The sequence below is a fragment of the Poeciliopsis prolifica genome, unplaced genomic scaffold, assembly GCF_027474105.1.
Source record: "Poeciliopsis prolifica strain line A6 unplaced genomic scaffold, Auburn_PproV2 SCAFFOLD009, whole genome shotgun sequence".
NCBI classification, from domain to species: domain Eukaryota; kingdom Metazoa; phylum Chordata; class Actinopteri; order Cyprinodontiformes; family Poeciliidae; genus Poeciliopsis; species Poeciliopsis prolifica.
In genome coordinates, this window is record NW_026562384.1 from 7916599 (window position 1) to 7936976 (window position 20378).

Below are 20378 nucleotides of genomic sequence, written 5' to 3' on the forward strand. Positions count from 1 at the left end.
CTCCCCAGTAGATTTATAGAAGATATGCAGCATTTCGATCCAAACACTGAAGGTCCTAAGCTTCCACAAGTCAACTTTGTAACAAAGATATATTTAAACACTGCACTATCTTTATCTTTAGTTCTTTATGCACCAAAAATGTTCCTGTAGTGTTTAGAAAAGTGTGAATTTATTATGTGGCTGCTGATTTATGCCTTATTGGTTATAGACTCAGAACAGAACAAAAACATTTTGGTTTCAATCCCTATTTTTTTATTATATGTAGACTTGCAGCTTCACTGACAGCATACAGTTAAACAATACAAAACAAAAACTGTTCAGATCATACTTACCAATCCAATTCCTGGCTTGTGTTAAAAAAAGCAAAAATAAAATCTATTACGATATCATTTTTATGCTTTTAACTGATGATCAGGTGCTTTCCAAATTCCTTTTTTGTCCAATTAGGACAAACTCAGTTTGACATCAAATAGGACAACACCTACTGAACAAATCTTTTGACAAAATTATATAAAGTTGGCATTTTATGTGGAAGGAAGTGTTTGAAAACTTGCACGTTTACTTGTTGCAGCCATTTAAGAACAGCTTACACACACACACACACAAAAAAGATGCAATTTATGTCTCATTCATTGCTTGATAAAGCCGATGAAACCTACAATTTAAATGGAGCAACAACGCTGTTTTAAAACATACAACACTCTTAATCCATGTCTAAATAGAACAATTAAAGATGGCTGTGCATTCTCTCCACAAGCTGCAATTAGTCCTGTACACACGCGGCAGGACTCAAAGGAAAACCCACTGTTCCAAAGTACTGAAGGGAAATAAAGGTATTCACAACCTTCTCATGCTCACAAAGTACATCAAATGTGTCAATATAAGAGTCTCAGACAAACTGCCTGAAAATATTTCAGGCTTCAGATCTGGCTCAGCAGATGTGTGACTCGACGACAACATAATGGGAGACCAAGTGTGAACGTGTGTGTGTGGGCTCCTTCGACGCAAGAGTCCCCCCTTTAGAGTAAATGAGAAATATGGAAACAGTCGTTGAAGGGCAGGGAGCTTGAGTGAAACCTGACCGTTCAAACTATGCTGCTGATCAGGGTTAAAAGTTTCCAGTTCAAGCGGTCTCACTGGTCTCCACTGTTTGGTGTTTGACCAAGTGGTCTGGCTTGCTGCCGTTGCTGTGATGTTCCCACATTTGCAGATAGAGCCTTTCCAGGTCTATTGTGTACTGCTTGGTGTTGAACAGGGGACTGCAGATTCTGTGTTTCCAAACACGCGCTCTGACCATCTTTAGGCTGCGGGATGGAAGAATATAAAAGAAGTTAAACATAACGGAAAACTTTTTTACCCCCCATTAAAAAGGTGGTGAGAAAAGCCATCCACGTACTATTCCATGTCAGAACCCAGTTTGACCGCTACGTCCTCGTATTCCTGACGAGTTTGAGCAATCAGCTCTGGACAGCCCAGACAGTTGAGCTGTGAGGCAGCCACGCGGGACGCAAGAGTCTCACCTGCAAGAAAGTTTGATTAAAAACATATTTCAGAATTGAATCAACTCTAAACACAGCCACTATTTAATGCAAGAATGAAGTCATTCTTATAATAAATGAGCTTCCTTACCTGGCATAGTTACCATGGGGGTTCCAGCCCAGAGAACATCCATGCCGGTGGTGTGTCCGTTGCACAGAGGTGTGTCGAGGCACACGTCTGCCAGCTGGCCTCTCCTCACATGCTCCTCCTTGGGAGCCACAGGGGAGAAGATGATGCGAGAAGCAGGCAGACCCATGTTCTGAGCGTACTGCTGGATGTTTGGCTCGCCAACAGCGGGGAAGCGAAGAAGCCACAACACGCTGTTGGGCACGCGCTTCAGGATCTGCAGCGACAAGGGAGATTAACGACATGAATCTAGAAAGCTGAGAAAACAGAAAGCTGTTAAAAATGACAACTATTCCACTCACATTGGCCCACATCTGAAGAGTAGGCGGATCAATCTTGTAGAGCTGGTTGAAGTTACAGTAGACAATAGAGTCCTCAGGGAGACCGTACTGGGAACGGGTCGTTACCACGATGGTCCGCAACACCTCCTCCCCGGTTGCGGCTTTATTATTGATCTATAATTTGGAGCAAAACAGTATTGCTTCATTGCTTTTGTCTTCAGCTTGTTTAACAAGGCTCAAAGCATCAAGCGAAAACCTTGTTTTAGATTTTATCACAGGCAAACTAAACCTAATGTTGCCTCTCTGTTATTAAGGATGATATTAATAGAGAACTAAAACATATCTTCAGACACTCATTGAGATACTGATTAAAATAAAACATTTAAAAACTGCCATGTAAAAAGAAACCATTTCCCAACAAATGTTAAATTAAGAAATTACTGTCAAGTAAGAGTTGAAGCATTAATATACCATCATGCCTAAATCTTAATACGTTTGATTTGTGCCCAGCAGTCGTACCTGTGTGGTGGCCAGGCCGTTGCTGACTGTGAAGTTATTGATGGTGACCTGGATTTGGCCTTGGTTGATCATGTTGATGATGGCCTCTGCTGCAGTGTTCATGGGAATCACAGGCATAGAAAGGGCTCCATTTGTGTCTCCAGCAGCCGGCTCCTGGTTGTTGTCGCACTTCATCTGATCACAAAGGAAAGTTTTAACTTCAAATGTTTAACACACAAAAAATTAACACTGAATTTGTTTCGCAATGTTTATTTATTGATTTTTTTTAAACACACCTTTATCACTTTGACATCCGGCAGACTGTCCAAGAAAGCCTTCAGATCGATGCCGTTAAGAACAATCCGGTTGTCAAAGATGTGTCCGTTCGATTTGAAATCGATGACAGCCTTTTTCTGGAGAGTAGATGAAGAATTGTTCAGGTGGTTTCTCGATGACAGAACAATAAGAGCTGTGGCAGCAATGGGGTGCTTCACAAACCTTGAGGTGAGGGAACATGTTGGCATGATCTCCAATGAAGAAGGTGTTGGGCATGTAGGCCAGTTTTTCAGAGTACTGTTCAGCTACTTCAACAGGCGACGTCTCTTTGTCAGTGATGATGTAGTCCATGAACGGAGCGCCGCTGGTTCCAGGGTAACCAAGCCACATTGCCTGTTCAATGTGCAGGAACAGACATTTGAGCTTTTTTTTTTCCCCAAGGCCAAAAATATCTAACATAAGGAAAGCCAAGGAACTATGTTCCTTTTTTCCTCTACAGGAATATTTGACAGAATCTTACCTGAATTGGGGCGGGGCGAAGGGCAAACAGCTCATTCCGTGCTCCCTTGGTGTATCCGTTCATATTGACCAGAATATGGATTCCATCCTGATGAATCCGATCAGCTGCCTTTCCATTGCAAGGAATCTGAAAACAAAGGACAATTCTATGTGAAAATATGTTTTACTATCAACTTGTTTCAAGCTTTTCTACATAGGTCAGACAGTCAATATGAAACTTGCATAAACCAAAGACAGACTGAATGATAAGCAAACAGTAAAAAAGATGGAAAAATGAATATGGATGACGGACAAATGGGGAATAGATGGAAAAAAACAGATGACTGAAAGACTAATGGACAGACCAATGCAACCTTTTCGGCAATGGAACAGGGAACAGAATTCATTTTTTTCCACATTTATCTTGATTAAAACCTAAAAGTATTCTCCAGCTCAGAAAGATTACCTGAGAGAGATCTGTGAAATGATGAGCTTCTGCAACCACTTTCACACGGAAGTTAGTACCATCATCAGGGCTAAGAGCGTAGCAGAAAACCTTTGGAAATGGGACGGCAAACAAACGATTTTAGAATCTAGCTTTTGTAGTAAATTGATGGACATAGCTGCTGAACATATGATAAGTATGATAAATAATATTAAAACAAACAAAAAAAGATTCCATACCTCAAATTTTTCAGGATTGTGCATCCCAGGGATGGACTGCATCAGATGAGAGGTTGGATGGTTGCCGAAGTCGGAGCTGACATAACCGATGCGCAGGCGGCCGCCGCTGCTCTTCAGATCTTTAGGATGCTCAAAGGCAGGTTTGTGGAGAGCATTAATCTGTAGAGTAAGAAAAAGTGTGAACACACTAACATAGCTAAGGAGAAAATCCTACAAAGAATGAGTCAAATTTTGTGAGAATCAATGAAAAGTAGAATCTGCCACACCCGTTGTTTAAATCTTCCTCCATAGCAAGCAACCAATTCACCACCAGCCCCCTTCTACCTTTTTCCTATTTACATTAAGCCTTGCTGATTTCTTACCTCCCCCACATACCGGCCCATCCATCACCACCACCCAAAAATATAATTTAAACGTTACTTGCTTTGATCATTGCGAGTACCTTGTCCAGACAAAGGTTTCCATGGCGCTCGGCTATGGCTTTGCGGAAGCCGTGAGATAGAGGGTACAGCATGCTGTGGTGGGGGTGAACCGAGGGCAAGCGGTTCTTTTCCAGCTGGTCAGCCACGATGCTAACAAGCTTTTTCATGCGCTCGTCGTAATCAGTCCAGTCACACACAATCTGAGAATGCAAGGAAGAAGAAGAAGAAAAAAAAAGAAGCCAGAGAAATTGACATTTGAAGTTGTCAATGCTAAATTCAACTAGATAGTAAAATAAACAAGATCATACTAACCTGCAGGCAATGAGCCAAGTTGCAATAAGCATCAGGGAAGTCCGGCTTGAGCTTTAGGGCTGTTCGATAAGATGCAATGGCTTCTGGGATATTTCCAGAATCCTAATCAACACATTAATAAGTTCATTTAAAAGCAAGTTGGGGTTTAATTAGAATTTTTTATGTTTAGTTGTTTTTGTGTTTGAAAACAATTGTACAGGCATCACACTGCAACACCTAACACAGAAACTAGAAAACAGCCCCACCTTGTGGATAGAGGCCAAATTGCTGTGAGCATCAGCAAAGGCAGGGTTGATCTGGATGGCACGAGTGTAGCACTGCAACGCTCCCTGGACATCCTGCATTTCTTTCAGCGTGTTGCCCATGTTGGAATAGGCATCAGCAAATGTGGGGCTGATCCTAAAAGTAAAGCAGTGTTTAGCACAGGTATTGACTGACATAAAATATGGGAATATACATCTTTTGCCACAGCAACAGAAAATAGTGTCTCTAAATATGCCTGTATTGTAAATACAAACCGTATAGCCTCCTTGTAATGCATGAGGGCCTCCTGGAGTTTGCCCTGCTGCTGCAGGACACTGGCCAGGTTAGAGTGAGCTGCAGCAAACTCTGGGAACACCTGACAGACAAATATGGAAAAAGAAAAACATTGTTAAGTGAAGGTTTTCACTTGCCTATCAAAAAATTTCATAAGACGACAAAAAAACTTACTTCCAAGGCTTTTCTGTAAAGCTGAACAGCTTCTTCGATGTTGCCTTGCTCACGCTTTATGTTGGCCAAGTTGTTAAGGGAGTCGGCATGAGTTGGACACAAACGCAATGCTGTGTTGTAGCACTCCTCAGCTTCAGAAACCTGATCATGACAAGATTTAACAATTGCTGACTGGTGCAAGTAGGAGCAAAAACTGTTTTAAATAAGGAACATGAAGGGCAAATTACATTTCCTTTCTCCTTCAGGGCATTGGCCAAATTGCAGTAGGCATCAGGAAAGTGGGGCTGCAATTCAATAGCGCGGCGGTAGGTGTCAATAGCAAGGTCAATGAGGCCCTGCTCATAGTAGACACAGGCCAGGTTGCCATGGACCACGGCATGGTTAGGGCTTAGACTCAGGGCTCTCAGGTAGGCAGCCACAGCTCTGAAATCACACAGGTTATCGTTACAACGTCTGCTCTGCAACAGTCCATGTTATATCTATATGTAAAGTGCATATAGATCCAAACATGCCTTGTACTTCTGGTAAGTTGCATCAGTTCAATCCTGAATAGAAGTAGTGCGCAGTTGCATAGTTTAAATAGATAAAGTTAAATGAGGACTAGCAATATATGAGCTTATCTCACAAACTACTTGATAGAATATTGTCTGTCACAAGTTAATGTCCAGCATATGTAGATCAACTGAATTTGGAAATGCTAACCGCAAATTTGACCATAAGCAATGTCAGGTTTTTAATAGTACCAGTTCATATCTTCTAAGTCTAAAATGCCTCCAAGATAGCAAAAATTCCAGCGCTGCTGTGTAAACAACTCAAAAAGATTTGTTTTGGTGGATTAGGAAAACTTTTCACTTTAAAAAAAATGTGAATGGTTGTCAGTTCAGAGCCTAAAGTTTCAAGAGAAAGTTTTGTTTTTAGAAATTAAGACCAGATTTGTGTGATCTTTTAAACTCACCGGTCAAAGATGCGGGCTTCTTTCAGAACATTGCCCAAATTGATGTACGCATCAAGAAAGTTTGGGTCCAGAGTCACTGCCTAAAATTAGAAAAGAAATGCACTTAAACAATATATAAAAAATATACATAAACTCCGACAAAATATGTCAGATTGGTTTCGCATTTTCTATTAAAAAATTCCATATTTCTTTAAGTCCAAGTTATTTAGATTTGTCTCAAATAGACTTTACAAAAGTCCATGATCTATTACACTTGTGTAAACATTTATTTTAAACGTATTTTACTGTTGGCACGCAACACAAAATATTAAATAAATAATAACAGTGTTAAGCCAACTTCTGCCTTTTTTGGCTTCTGCATTTCTTCCATTGTTTAAACATTTGTCCACTTAATACGACATCTTTGATAAAGTTTGTAAACTTCAAAAATACTGATTCTGCAAGTATAATACACATAAAAATTGATGTATGAATACTTCCAACAATTACAATTTTGATAAGACTCACTGGTTCAGATTTAAAGTGTTAAGTCAAAAAGTTAACCAAATGTTAACTCAAGATGTAATGCAGTAATGATGAAGGATGACATTTAGAAAGAAATAAGAATAAAAGTATTTCATAAGACTTTTAAAAGGCTGTCTGAACACTTTAATACAAAAAAATGATAAGTTACCTTTTCAAAATGATGAATGGCAAGCCATATTTCTCCTTGGGCATTGAACACACAACCCAAGTTGCTCCAAGCCACTGCAAAGTTGGGCTGAGTCTCAATGGCTTTCAGGTAGCAAGCCTTCAGTGGATTTACAATGAAAACCACAGGAAAGAGGACAAAAGGTAGAGTAGGGGAGGGATTGTAAAATAAAATAGAATGAGAATAAAAGTAAGAAAAACAAAAAGGGCAGAGAATAGAAAATTAGTGTCCATTCTCCATGATGGCAAAAAGTGAGTCTACAGCATGGGCTCGCTGGCGCAAAACTCTGCCGCGCAAAGCTGCATTGCTTTTTCCTACGCTGCGCAGATCCAACCAACACCTACACGTAGGCCCTCATCCTGCAGTCATGACCACATTTTCAAATTATAGTGGCATATTAATTATTTATACCAGAAATTGCACATTACAGTATTACATTCAATAGATGGGAGTGAGAAAATAACCTAGTACACATGTTGGCATAAACCTCACAACCGTGGATGCTGGCCAGTTAGTGCAGGTGATGGTCCCTGTAAAGCATGCGCAACATTCGCCAGCGCGTCAGGTGGCTCTACTGCCACAACCACAATGCAACACTTCTCGCTGCTTGCAATAACCTTGCGCCTGGCAAAGGTGTTACTTCGCTGCTGCTGCGCTTGCTTTTTGCCCAGATGGGACAGCTGCAGACCACCAACCCCTGCAGAGGAACTGCAACACCAGACTAGCCCACGCTTGGCACCCGGAGGTTGGCCAGGTTAAAGAAGGAGGCCCATGAGGGTTCAGAAATAAACCAGGGGCAAAATGTTTTAAGGGTCAGGAATATCAGAAAGTAAGGGTTAAAAAAGGAGAAGAAAAAACACAGAAAATGATTAATAGAAATATTTAATCTAAGAGACAAAAGTCTCTCATTGAGCCAAATATGATTGAAAATTTGGGTGCACTCAGGGGCGAGGCTGGTTTGAGTGGGGAGAGGTCCACAATCAACAGGCCGAAGGGAATGAAGGGGGATAAGGGTGAGCATGCTTGCGCTTTCCGCCATTTTGGTTGCTTGAAGGGTAACGCTGCGCAGCCCCTGCGCTACTGCAGACTCACAGCGCACTATCTGCATCATCAGAACGCTGAAACTCCAAATAAAGAAGGAAAAAACAAAATAAAACAGGAAAAATAACCAGTATGTAAGAGTTAGAGGGTTCTTAATTGCTTTCTTTATTTAAATAAAAAACACGATTATAGCTTCCATATCCAAGTTTTCTTTTTTTATTATTATATAGAACTGGGTAATTAGTAGAGCTTATTTTAAGAAATGCTTACTGTAAATTATGTTACTTTTGTTTCTTTTTGCTCTTCAAAGGAAGCCACAAGACAGAGGAGCTCAAGCATGGAGAGAGGTGGTTTTTCTTTTGTTGGCATTTACAAACCCGTTACCATATTTTTGGACTTTGTCAGAGTGGCGATCGCAGCTGGCTGGAAGAAGAGGAGAGGACTGAGGATGCCCTAGTGTTCCTTTCCGCCAGGCACCTACGCAGGAATAGTGTCACCCACCTGAAACCTTCTAAATAACAGTATCAGTTGTGGAAAAAGCCAAAAGAGACAAAATCAGAAAACAAGATCGTTAGTAAAAGGTTCCAAACAATATATTATTTTAAAATATGGAAATAAAACACCAAAATCACAACAAACAGGAAAAAAAAAAAACATAATGCTATTCCTAGTTTTCAGTCATGCAATAAATGCAGCATTTCAAAGGAAACAAAAAGGAGTGCTAACGGGGTAAGTGGGAGGGAAGAAAGGCTTTCATGTGAACAGTTAATCAGCGACATATGGTCACACTCCCAGTTAGCCTTCAAATTTGCTTTTACATCAAATTACAGGAGGGCAGCTACTGGCTTGATCTTTCCCAAATGAACTGATCCCATTTCTTTGGGAATATTATTACATATTTTAAAAAAGGAAAGAAAAATTATTTATTGCTTGATTTTTACTTTCTAGCATTTTCATGAAATATTTTGATTTCCTTATCCTGGCCTGCTTTCCTGAATCCTGGCCAATGGGTGGAGAAAAAAAGGTCTGTGGATTAATTACTTGTATCTAGAAGTCTCCACAGTTCTGAAATAAAGAGGTCATCGCAGTTGCTGCGCACGTTTCTGTCTTTCTAACCAAGCATCTGACGCAGGCGGTGGAGTACAGATAATGAGCTGTCTGCTTGACGCTACAGCCGCCATTTTAACTGGAGACTTTTTGTTTTTTGAGTTGCCCTATTAAAAATACATCTGAGTGGAGCGGTTATCCAAGTAGATAACCATCTGTATGAAACTTTAATTGTCAGCTATGATCTAAAATAACTGATATATGTACACATGAATAAATGAATGCAAGTGTGCTGGAGTGCAGAGTGGATGAAGCCGATTGGTCAGGAAGACAGCTCGGAGCGCGTAAACCCCACCAAACCTTAGCGAGCGCGCGGGGGGCGGAGCGACAGAGCGGAGGAGGTTGTGACTCCCCGGTGCTCCTCCCCACTCCGTTACCCCCCTCTAGCACGAAATAAGATGGCCTGTAACCGGCAGGACAACTCCATGCCTCCACATTTGAACCCCACCAAGGTTGCCACCCCCTAGAATGAACAATTTTTCATGAGACAAAATTACATGGTGACTCTAGGGGGAAAAAAATCCCACACTGACAGCGACTGAATTGACAGCAAAGCAACATGAAAAGAGACAATCATTCAATAGTTTACATACAAAATAGGAGTATAGCAATTAGGTTATAAACCATCTTATCTTTTGCACTTCAAAAAGATGACCTAGCTTCTCATCAGTTCATGTTTACTTCCAAGACCGAGCCAGCATTTTCCCTCCAATCAGGACTACATGAAAATGCCCGGCCGAGGTTGGATCTGTTGGGTGAATTTAAAAACTCCAGCCTTTCTTCCTGAAAGGGTAGGGAGCTGACCTTTGCTAAAAGGTCAGTGTACAGCAAAGGGTAGTGAGACTAAAATAATATTGTATGGACAGATGTGTGAAAGTTACTGGAAAACAAAATGAGGCTGCCTAGAGGGAATCATCAGGAATTTTTAATCCTGCCGTTAAAACCTAATTGCCTCATATAGATGCTTACTGGCTCCAGTCCAATATTTACTAAAGGACTTTGCTAAGACTGATTGAGAAGCTCACTGTGATAGTTTTCTGTCTTAGCTGGAGGCATTACTCAAAAGGAATTTATATGCGATTAAAATGTATAAAAGGATAATATGAAGAGCATCTATCTGGTCTTAGTGAACACTTCAAACAGAAACAAAAAGCAATCTAATCGAAAACAAAAAGAACAACACAGATATATCAGAGCCAACCCACTGCAAAATACCTTAGCTTCTTCCAAACGTCCAAGAGCCTTCAGCAAATTACCAAGGTCACTTCGCACGCAATAGAGATCCTGGGAAGGCGGACAGATTCCAGTTTTTAGAAATCAGCTGAAAATCAGTGATTACATTCTAAAGCAACAGAAATGTTGCTTTTACTTACCGGGTTGTACTGTAATGCAGACACATAAGCCTGCACCGCCCCCTCCATGTCTCCTGCAGCCACCAGGGCTGCTGCCAGGTTGATGTAGCCATCAATGAAATCTGGCTTTAGCCTCAGCGCATGGCGATAGTGCTCTATGGCTTCCTGCAGCTGCCCACGCTCCTTGTACACATTCCCCAGGTTGGAGTAGGCCTCTGCAAGCATTGGGTTCTGTTTGATGGCCAAGGTACTGAAGTGAGCAGACCTTGGGAGCAAAACAAAATAGGCAGACGATAGTTACATTCTAGCAGCTTTGGGCAGAAACACCAGTAAACAAGAGGCAGGAAGAAGACACTTGTCTTAAAGCGGTACAATTAAGCCCTTAGAAGCCCAACACTGAAACACAGAAGTGAGATGACTGAAGATGCTTTCACTCCCTTTTTTTAAGTTAGTTTGAAGAACAAGAAAGAAAGACAAGAACATAAAAAGATTTGTTAGGGCCTAAAACTTTGCCTTACTTTAATCTGGGTGAAATTTCAACTCAGAAAATTTTAACTCTATCCAACCTATTCATTTAAAGAGATGCCAATGAAAATGTGAAGCTGAAATAATTGTTTTACTGACATGATGGATCATAATCCCTACATTGTGAAATGTATTTCACTAACATACTCCCACTGTTTCTGTCTTTATGGAAGCAAAATATCAAAAAAATAGTATTGCAGTAAACTGTGAATGTTTCATCCTGCCATCAATACATTCTGATGAAGGTCTTAGTTTAAAAAGTGTGAAAAGCAAAACATTGTTAGACTGTCAACTCCCAGAACTCTCACCCTACGTCACAAGTACCATATACAACCAAAATGGAAAGTATGAAACCCAATTAAACAGTGCAACTCAGGATTTTCTGAGTTTTTCCAGTATAGTTGGATGTACACAAACCAAGAAGCCCCATTGTCGTCAGCTACCACCACACCGCATGTTCAGTGTGCGCCAAGGCGCTAGGTAAGCGATACCTGTCAAGTCTTCGGCACTGGAAGTGGATGGAGGACAGAAGCAATAACACGCCTGTGTTATCAGGCTCCTGCCTCCATAGTTGCATGCAGTGGCGCTCAGCTGCCTCAAAATCTCCTGATTGGTACTCCCGGTGCGCCAGTTCAGCCAACCCTTGGAAGGAAAGCATACGTTTTGTTGGTTCTGGAGCACCAACACAAGCCAAGGAGGGGGGAAAACAACACGTTAGAGGTGATGGAAGGAATGAAATCAGACAAATGAAAACAAAAGAATGAGAATGTCTTCAATATAAAATATAAAATGAACTCAACTGAAGGAACTGATAAAAATCAACGTTAAATAAAGCAGTAACAATGCAAAGATTTGAAAAGCAACAATGGTGTATTGGATCACAAAAATTCAAACCTGATATTTTAATGAGATAAAATGCAAGTCTGTAATTGACCGTTCATATAAATTTGAAGCATTTAATGAATGTCAACACAGTAGGTTAATAAACCTTTGAATTAGACAGGATCAATTTACCAGTACTAATTTATCAGGAACAAAATATTGGTAATTACCAAAGTAAAGCAGCTTTTTATTGAATTAAACATAGAAAAGTATTTAACAGAAAAAAAATTATGAAAATGTGTGAAATGAAACAAATATGGGGAAATGATGATGTACAGGAAAAATATTTTCCACTCAAATATTTATAGCTTCCACTGCTATCTATCTTTGCAAAATTTTAGGAAAATATTAATATCCAATAATATTGTTGAATAAATTGATAAAGATATGACTAGAAATAAAATAAGTATTTAAAAACTGTTAATCTCTTTCTGCTTTGTGTTTGCAGCACATAGAGCCAAGAAGGCTAATAGTTTATCTAGTTAGTGAAAAATAAAAATACTAATTTCTATTTTAAGGTTTTACAGAAAAAGGTGCTTGTACCTAATTTCTGACTTGGCACTGAAACAACTTTACCAAGTCTTGAGCTTCCTTTTTATCCTATATTAAACAACTGCAACCAAATATTTTACAAACTCTCCTCACTGTTTCTCTACAAAGAAACATCTAAAAAATTGCAAAAGGTAATGTTTTTTTCCTGGTATGCCCTTATTTAAAAGAGAAGATAAATTGGCTTTAATAATGAGTTGTTTTAATCTGATGTTATGAGAAAAGTCGCCATTTAAACAAGATATGACTGAATTCATTCCTAAGCTCTGGCCGTTAAACACAGGCTACATAAAAAAAGGAGTGACTTTTATAACTAATCTATGCACAGTAAATGTATTTATTATATTTTCAAATTTATTAATACTCTCATATAACAAAGTGCCTTTTAAGATTTTCAAAACATTAACTTGAATAAATAAAAACTGTGGCTTGAAAATGTTCCTACAAATGTTTGCCCACATTTGACGCCATTGTGCTTAAAGACTGCAGTAAATCAAGTTTCTTTGGCTAGGTGTGGCCAAATTTTCTTAAGCTCACCACTGTTCATACCCAACCATGACAGTCATAGTCCAACTATATGACAAGTTAGTTGTCAGAATGAAACTCTTGAGCATTTGCAATTAGGATTTGGTAGTCTTAAAATTCTAACTGAACACACAAAAGATAAAACATGTGCTGCAGGTTCTTTGGTAGAGGTTGAGGTGAGATACAAAAATTATGAAATTAGATTATTATCCAACCTCATCTCACTTTTCAATAAATAAAGAGTTCCCGATTTTATGCAAAAATGTTAAAAATATGTACAGAAACTAGGCAGCTTTAAGTCAAATGTCCAAACATGGTCATTGGTGGCTGAATCAATATCCAGCAGGTATTTCTAAGACAATTACATAACTGCGACTCGTCTAACATGTTACATTACTGCAAAATACCTGTGTGAAAAGCAAACTGGCTTAGCAGGGAGGAGTAGAACCATAAACACTTGCAAGTCCTGCTCAACAAACCTATTAAATATGAAAGACACCATGTCTGTGTCCTTTCGCGACAATTATGTAACACTTTCATAAATAACCAAGGCAGCTTTAGTGACTCTGTACCAACACAATATCAGATGCAAATTCGTCAATGACAGCTTAAGTTCAAAATATAATTTTTGGTTTTAAAAACATGGGTTGATGGGTGAAGAAATTAATACCAATGCAGCATTTGCGTCACACAATGCTGCCTTTTTATCAGCTAGCTTTACTAGCATCAGATCCCACTATGGGTGAAAATTGGACTCAATAAAATATCCGCAACGCTAAATTTAGGAAGCAGTTTTTTTCATATGGAAAAACGTCACGTCCTTAAATTTGCTCCGTTTCAACATTCGAGCAAAAAAGAAAAAAAATAAAGGCGACTTTTATAAGTAATATATAAACATTTATCACAGAGTTAAGTTTCATATCGAGACATTCAAAAAATAAAATGCGTTTCAAACGCTGCTAAAAGATGCTAATATGACAACGGGCCTCCTTTGTTAAATCCCTAAAATATAGTGTTAAGAAATAATAAAAACACTGCCGTAGCTAAAACACAGATTAAGGAGATCCAATCGACTTTAATATCTAATATTTTCCAAGTTAAGCACACTTTAACGGCTGTAAGTCATCTTGAACAGTAATGCTAGCAGCTGTTAGCCCGATGTGAAACAACCAACCTGTGCTGTCGGCCACGTTTCCCACTGAACTCGCCATCTCCTCGGTCGTCGGGGATTGCACGTTGGTCGTCAATTTGCCTTCTTATAAATAACAGTTTCAGAGAAATTTTTTGAGTTGTCGTTTTTTTTCCCTAGTCAACGACAAGAAAACACGTTGCCTGACTACTTGGGTAAGGTTACCTCCCCAAACCTTTCTAACATCCCACTTTTCAAAGACTAATTTCAAATAAAAAAATAGTTATCACTATTACTCTAACGTAAGACAAAAATTGATTTATATTATTTAAATTTTTTGGTGTAATTCAATATATTGATGCTAAACGCTTGAAAGCCCCTGGCTTCTTCTCCTCAACAAAGCATCTATTGAACATAAAATGGCGAAATGGGTGGAACTTGTTTTTGGAGACAAAATAGATCCCAAAATTGCAATTGCAGGAAATGTGCCACGAATTATAGTAACTTGTATAATTATGTAAGAAAATGTTATTTGAATAAAAAGAATAATTTCTGTCTTTTAGTGGGAGTAATAACTTCAGAAAATAAAGAATAGTGTAATCGTAAACCTATCTCGCGGAAGAACATATTGGTGCAGTGAGACGAAGCACGAATGCTGTGGAGAGCACCGGAGCACAATTTGCAACATGGCGCTTAGGCAAAAAAAAAAAAAAAAAAGAAAAGAAAAGCAGGTAAAAGAGAGCAAATGAAATCAAACAATCAATAAAAACAATTTCAACATTTTTCTGTGAGTTGAAAAAATCCTTAAAGCAAACCTCCCACATTTAAAATTGCTCTATTTTGTTCTTGCCCTCTATCAGGTGGTGAATCTTTCCTTTCCTTTGTATCTTTCTTCAGCATCCTCATCTTCAACATCACCACATCCACATCCTGTAGCCTATATCCCAATTCATTTTCTGTGCTATGCAGTTGAATCACACTAATTTCACTTAGGTCCACTATTATCCAACCATCCTGCATTTTTATACCATGCACTGCATTTCAGCCTTAACAAATGACTGAATCGTAATTTGGCTTACCCTAATGTGTAACAAATACATCTTAGATTACAGAAACAAACAAACAAACAAACAAAAAAACAACTGTAAGTTGCAGCGTTGTGATAACACAGTTTGTTTTTGACAATCTCAACTTTTGAAGTGTTTTAAATCACATAGGCTGATAAATGGTCCAAATATCAGGTGAAATATAGCCAGCAGGAAAATTTAAATAGTCAATAATTAATTACGATTTCACCTCACCTCTCACCTGAAATGTCTTTCTGGAGATAGGCACCAGCACCCCTTAGGCACTATGGGCAAGGGTGTAAGAAAATGGATGACGGGATAATTGCAATTTCTTACCACCTAAAATCAGTACTTTACTTTTTATATAAGTTCCTCTTTGGTAATTGATGTTAACAATATTGATTTTACAAGTGTGACATAGGCCACTACTATGGAAGGACTGTATGTGCTGTTCATTTCTGGAGAAATACTAATTGCACTTGATATTTTACCTTACCCACAGCTTACAAAGCAAGAATCCAGAAAAGCGTCTTATGGACAAATATACAAAAAATACCTGTACATATACAAGAAAACAACTTTTGAGATCATTGTATTAAAAAAAAATCCCTTTAAAAGAGCTTTGTAAAATAAAAACATGTAACATCTGTTTTATTCAAAATGTTCAACATTATTATTCTTTTATGACACTATTTATAATAATAATAACAAAAAACTTAATAAACACTTATGTTAAGTGTAGGAATCATTTAAACCTAATTCAAAAAAAATAATTTAGACACAAACTTGCAGCAGATGGAAATTTGTGTTCATTAGTGAAATTAGATGTGAAAGAGATGTGCAAGTTTTTAAAAAAAGTGTCACATGATCTGAATTCCCAAAGATGATATTTATGCAAATATAAAAGCAGGTGGAGTATTATGCAAACAAAGCAGGAAGTCATGCAAAGCTTTTTGACTCCAAGTTTCTGAGTATGTGTAGGTGAACTTACTGCTCAACATTAGAAATCTAGAAATCTGCAAGCATCGAGGAAGTAACTGAACACTTGTGGAGAGTTTTCAGCATTGTGTGAGGTTTTATTTGTTTTGCTGAAACAGGTTATATAATAGAATAATATATAATAGAAAGAAAAAAAAAAGTTTTTTCCCTCCCTTTCATTAAATCTTTGTTCATCCACTTTCACTGCTTCTTTCTGGGGTTAATATATCAGGCACCATGATAAAGATGTAATATAATTTATTTCACCTGTCAAAGGACATAATGTTATGGCCAAAAAGGAAAGGCCCATGATGGCTATTCTATTCAGTGGCTGCCTCATGTGGAAACATTGTTTTAGATTTTAGAATCATCAACAGGGGGCAGCATACAGAAGCACAATCACATGCATCCATACAAACTCAACTTGGGCAGGTTTAAAGTTGTATTACAATTTTCTTGCTGTGAGCGAAATTATAAATCAAATATTTGCCTTTTAGTTTTTATTCTTTTGCTCATTTCACACCAAAGGAACAACATATTTTTCAGCTTGCATCAGCTCAAACCTCCATGATAAAATTGAAGTTTATTTTTGATCTTCTTACCTCATGCATAATACAAAATATTTAACTATGCAGTCCCTGAAGTGATTTTAAATGTATCAAAAAAAGGGGGCTGGTGCGTGCCCAATCTTTCCCAGCACCTCTCTATGGGAAACCAGTTGACATCACTGCTCATGTTGGTTTTCTTCTGTGTGCTCAAAGCATGCAGAGGGTGCTGGGTTTGTGTACTCTTCCACACGTTGCACTCGTCCCCTCTCGCTCTTCACAGAGCTAGGGGGTCACTTGTGTGCAGAATGATGTCATGGCCGCTGTGGGTCTTTGGCAATTGCATCTGACGTGCTTTGTCTTTGTGCATGCTTCAGTCAGTGGGAAGGCTGTGGAAGGGGGACACATCTTCTCGGTGCCCAAAAGGGTCTGTGACAGATCCACACAACAGACCTTCTTTTCACTCAAGCTATTTTAGGAGACACGTGAGAGTGGGAGGTTAATTCACTCGCTGATGTATTTAGACGGGTCTCTATTAAAAACTAAGAAAATAAAAATAAAAAATCACAGAGGAATGTGGTGTTTGCTCTGCTGTGACATTAATGGGGAAGATTATTATCTGAGTAAATGAATGCTTGGCCTAAATGACCACAGCCCATTTATTTTATAAGATTCAGCCATTTAGAACAGTTCAGTTCAGATCCTAAATGCCATCTGAACTTGTCGCAACAACAAGTTGTAGCAACCTCACAAAGCAGCCACATTTCTAATGAACGAGTCCTCTTCATTTTACAACTGTGTTATTGGAGGTTTCTATATCAGGTGCTCCAACCCTGCTGGAGGACTTCAAAAACATGTTTTTTGTTTTGTTTTCCCTTAAAATGTAGACTGCATGGAACGATTTTCTAAATGTATTTTCCAGGAAGTAAAAACGCACATCACAAAGCATTTTTAAGCAGCCCAACACAATGCCTTGCAAAAATGGTCATACCCCCTTGAACTGTTTCCCACTTAATTACATTAAAAACACAAACTACAATATGTTTTATGCAATAGACTAACCCATGGCAGAGGGGTAATGATATGCACATTTTGACATTTCCAAATCTAAAACATTTGTCCGGAGTATATGTTCCTTAAACATCCAGCCATAGCCACAATGGAGTGATTTCAATCAAAGTCCAAACCTAAATTCATGGAGAAACTCTTGCAAGACTTGGAAATTGTTTCTTTTACAGAATCCCTGTCTCAGGCTTGACTGAGCTATTTTTTCTCTACATTTGCCAAACCCGGTGAAAACATGCAATGAGTTTCCCACTGTAAACAAGCAGAAGCCAGTAAAACAGAAATATTAACTCTGGTGGGATGAAGAAAAATGCATGCTGCAAGTTGTGGGTTTTTGCTTGTAAAACGCAATGAGAACAATTTATTTTTTCCATCCACCTCACAATTATAGATGTTGTTCTTTGGTCTACCTTATAAAATCTCAGTTTGACACTTTACCTTAGTCTGCAATCAAATGTGGCAAACTTATTATGAACTATATTAAATACTGCACTTGCGATTTTTTTGAAGCTGAAAGGCATTATTAATAAACCAATATAGGGAAAGCAGATTACTATAATAGTGTTTGGGTTTGAGGCATTATTGCTTTGCCAGATGACCCTTCAGCAGCAGACATATTTATTATTATGAGTTTTCCCTCTGAGTAAAGCAGACAAAGAAACGACAGAACAAAGGCATTTCCTCAACTTTAGTAGTTCAATATCTGCGACTGACACACTAACATACTTCAAGGCAGACTAGATCCTTGTTTTTTCCAGAGCTATCCTTCAAGTAATCTAATAGTGCTCTTTCTGTGGAAAACATCGCAGCAGTTAGACTAAGCAAAAATTAGGCTTCTAGCTGCCAAACAGGTTAATCATCAGGTAGTAGATGTTTGATTCATGGCCCTGCCCTTTATTTAAGACATTTCTGCTGACTGATGTTTTACAGCCATACATGTTGTGGTGAAAGGTTGTGTCTGAACATAACAAGTATGCATAAAATTGCACTTCTGCCTGCTGTATTCTTCCAAGTTAAATATTGGGTGACTAGTTTATAGTGCAGTGCCATACAAAGTGCTTGTACCAGTATACTCATGGAATGTTTTTGAATTTTGTCATATCAACCATGGAATGTTTTTGAATTTTGTCATATCAACCATAAACTTCAATGTATTTTATGGTAATTTTATACAAAAATCATGCTCAAAATGGTGCATAATTGTGAAGTGGAAGAAAAGATATTATTTTCTCAAAATATGCTTTGATTTGGTTGTAGCTCTGGACGCTGATCCTTTGCCATAGACTAAGATTATTTACAGCCTATGATAGGCTTTCTTTGTATTTAGCCACATCCATCTTCCATTTAACTCTGAACTGCTTCCCTGTCTCTGCTGAAGAAAATAACTCCTAGAGTATAGAAATGCCACCATCATAGCACATTCAGGAGGATGACTATTGTCATTGTTTCCCCACATGCACGCCAAAATCAGATTTATTATTTTTTTCACCAGCGCCATGCTTGTTGGGCTCACTAAGAGTCTTGTAGAAACCTCCAAATGAGTCTTTTTATGACTTTTTATTCAACAATGTCTAGCTTCTTGCCACCAGTCAGTTAAAACTCGTGAGGTGCACGACTAATAACCTGATGGACATGTCCCTCCATTTTGATGGGTACCAGGTAAGATGAATTTGCACTTTGACCCTGAATAAGTTTTGTGTGGCCTGCAGTGTCAGAGAGCACAGAAGGTGCATATCGGGGCTTTTGTTGCAGGGAAGGTGTCACAACCTGCCCAGTTTTTTTTTTTTTTATAAATCTCTGTGTTCATTACCCACTGTTGGTCTGACTTTGACCCCTTCCTATTCCACACTACAGGCTTTTCATCCTGACACTTTTGGTGCAGAGGATCTCAATACTTCTTTCATAACAGCAACTGTCAGTCTCTGCTTTAAGTTACACCATTGCCTCACACCTTTTTTTATCTCCAGTGGTTGCTTGTATGGCTTGATTCATGTCTTTATTCATGCAGTGGCTTCTCATTTTCATTACTTGCTGCAGTTTTAGAATGGCAGCAAATAAAATGGTTAAATCTGTAATTCTTAACTTGGACAGTTTTTTCATTCTGTTTCCACTGCATTCATTTACCTGTTAAATTGTTTGTGTGACAATTCTCAAAGTTTCTTGTGATAATTTAGAGTAACCTATTTTAGGTAAAAATCCTGATTGTTTTAATCCAAAATGAAACATCATAGAACTGACAAAGCATGCATGACACCATATTTTTATTCATAATAATGTACATAAATCTTATAGTCTAATATAATATTATTGAAAAATGCTACCATTTCATTGACCAGTGGAATTTGGGTACACGTCTAAAGAAAATGCAGTCTGATTAATTGCAAATAACTAATGCAATTAGACACAAAATAGACAACAGATGACACATCTCAGGAAATTACAAAAGTATTGAAAAGATTCATTAATTTTTGTAACTTAATTCAATAAGTGAAACAGGTTACATAAATAGTCCACACACAGACTGAAGTTTCAAGAGTTTCTTTCTGTTAATTTTTATGCTTTATGATATATTTGTGCATTTTGTTGCACCACTTTATTTCGAGTAAACTGATCAAATACA

General features: G+C 38.3%; 1 protein-coding gene across 5 annotated transcripts; it reads right to left on the reverse strand.

The window, feature by feature from the left end:
- Positions 1-229: 229 nt before the first annotated feature.
- On the reverse strand, positions 230-14502 carry ogt.1 (O-linked N-acetylglucosamine (GlcNAc) transferase, tandem duplicate 1). 5 transcript variants are annotated; one of them, XM_055034121.1, is made up of 22 exons: positions 14149-14502; positions 11510-11660; positions 10515-10758; positions 10357-10425; positions 6976-7092; positions 6303-6382; positions 5575-5770; positions 5348-5488; positions 5155-5255; positions 4882-5035; positions 4637-4738; positions 4345-4524; positions 3903-4061; positions 3685-3774; positions 3241-3366; positions 2943-3113; positions 2741-2857; positions 2466-2639; positions 1968-2120; positions 1630-1882; positions 1397-1520; positions 230-1304 (listed from the first exon to the last, which is right to left on the reverse strand). In XM_055034121.1, the coding sequence occupies exons 1-22, from the start codon at positions 14183-14185 to the stop codon at positions 1124-1126; spliced, it is 3120 nt and encodes a 1039-aa protein (XP_054890096.1). In that variant the 5' UTR covers positions 14186-14502; the 3' UTR covers positions 230-1123. The 5 variants fall into 5 exon arrangements, with proteins under 5 accessions (XP_054890096.1, XP_054890095.1, XP_054890094.1 ...); XM_055034120.1 differs by having other exon boundaries at positions 4327-4524; XM_055034119.1 differs by having other exon boundaries at positions 11510-11690.
- Between the last annotated feature and the right edge of the window lie 5876 nt (positions 14503-20378).

What these genes read in the sequence shown, in the direction of transcription:
- ogt.1 (XM_055034118.1), bottom strand. Translation starts at nt 14,185, where the DNA reads ATGGCGAGTTCAGTGGGAAACGTGGCCGACAGCACAG. An exon ending in CCATTCATCATTTTGAAAAG is followed by an intron (nt 6,383 to 6,975) that starts GTAACTTATCAT and finishes TTCTAATTTTAG; the next exon opens with GCAGTGACTCTGGACCCAAA. An exon ending in CGGATGTCAAAGTGATAAAG is followed by an intron (nt 2,640 to 2,740) that starts GTGTGTTTAAAA and finishes CTTTGTGATCAG; the next exon opens with ATGAAGTGCGACAACAACCA.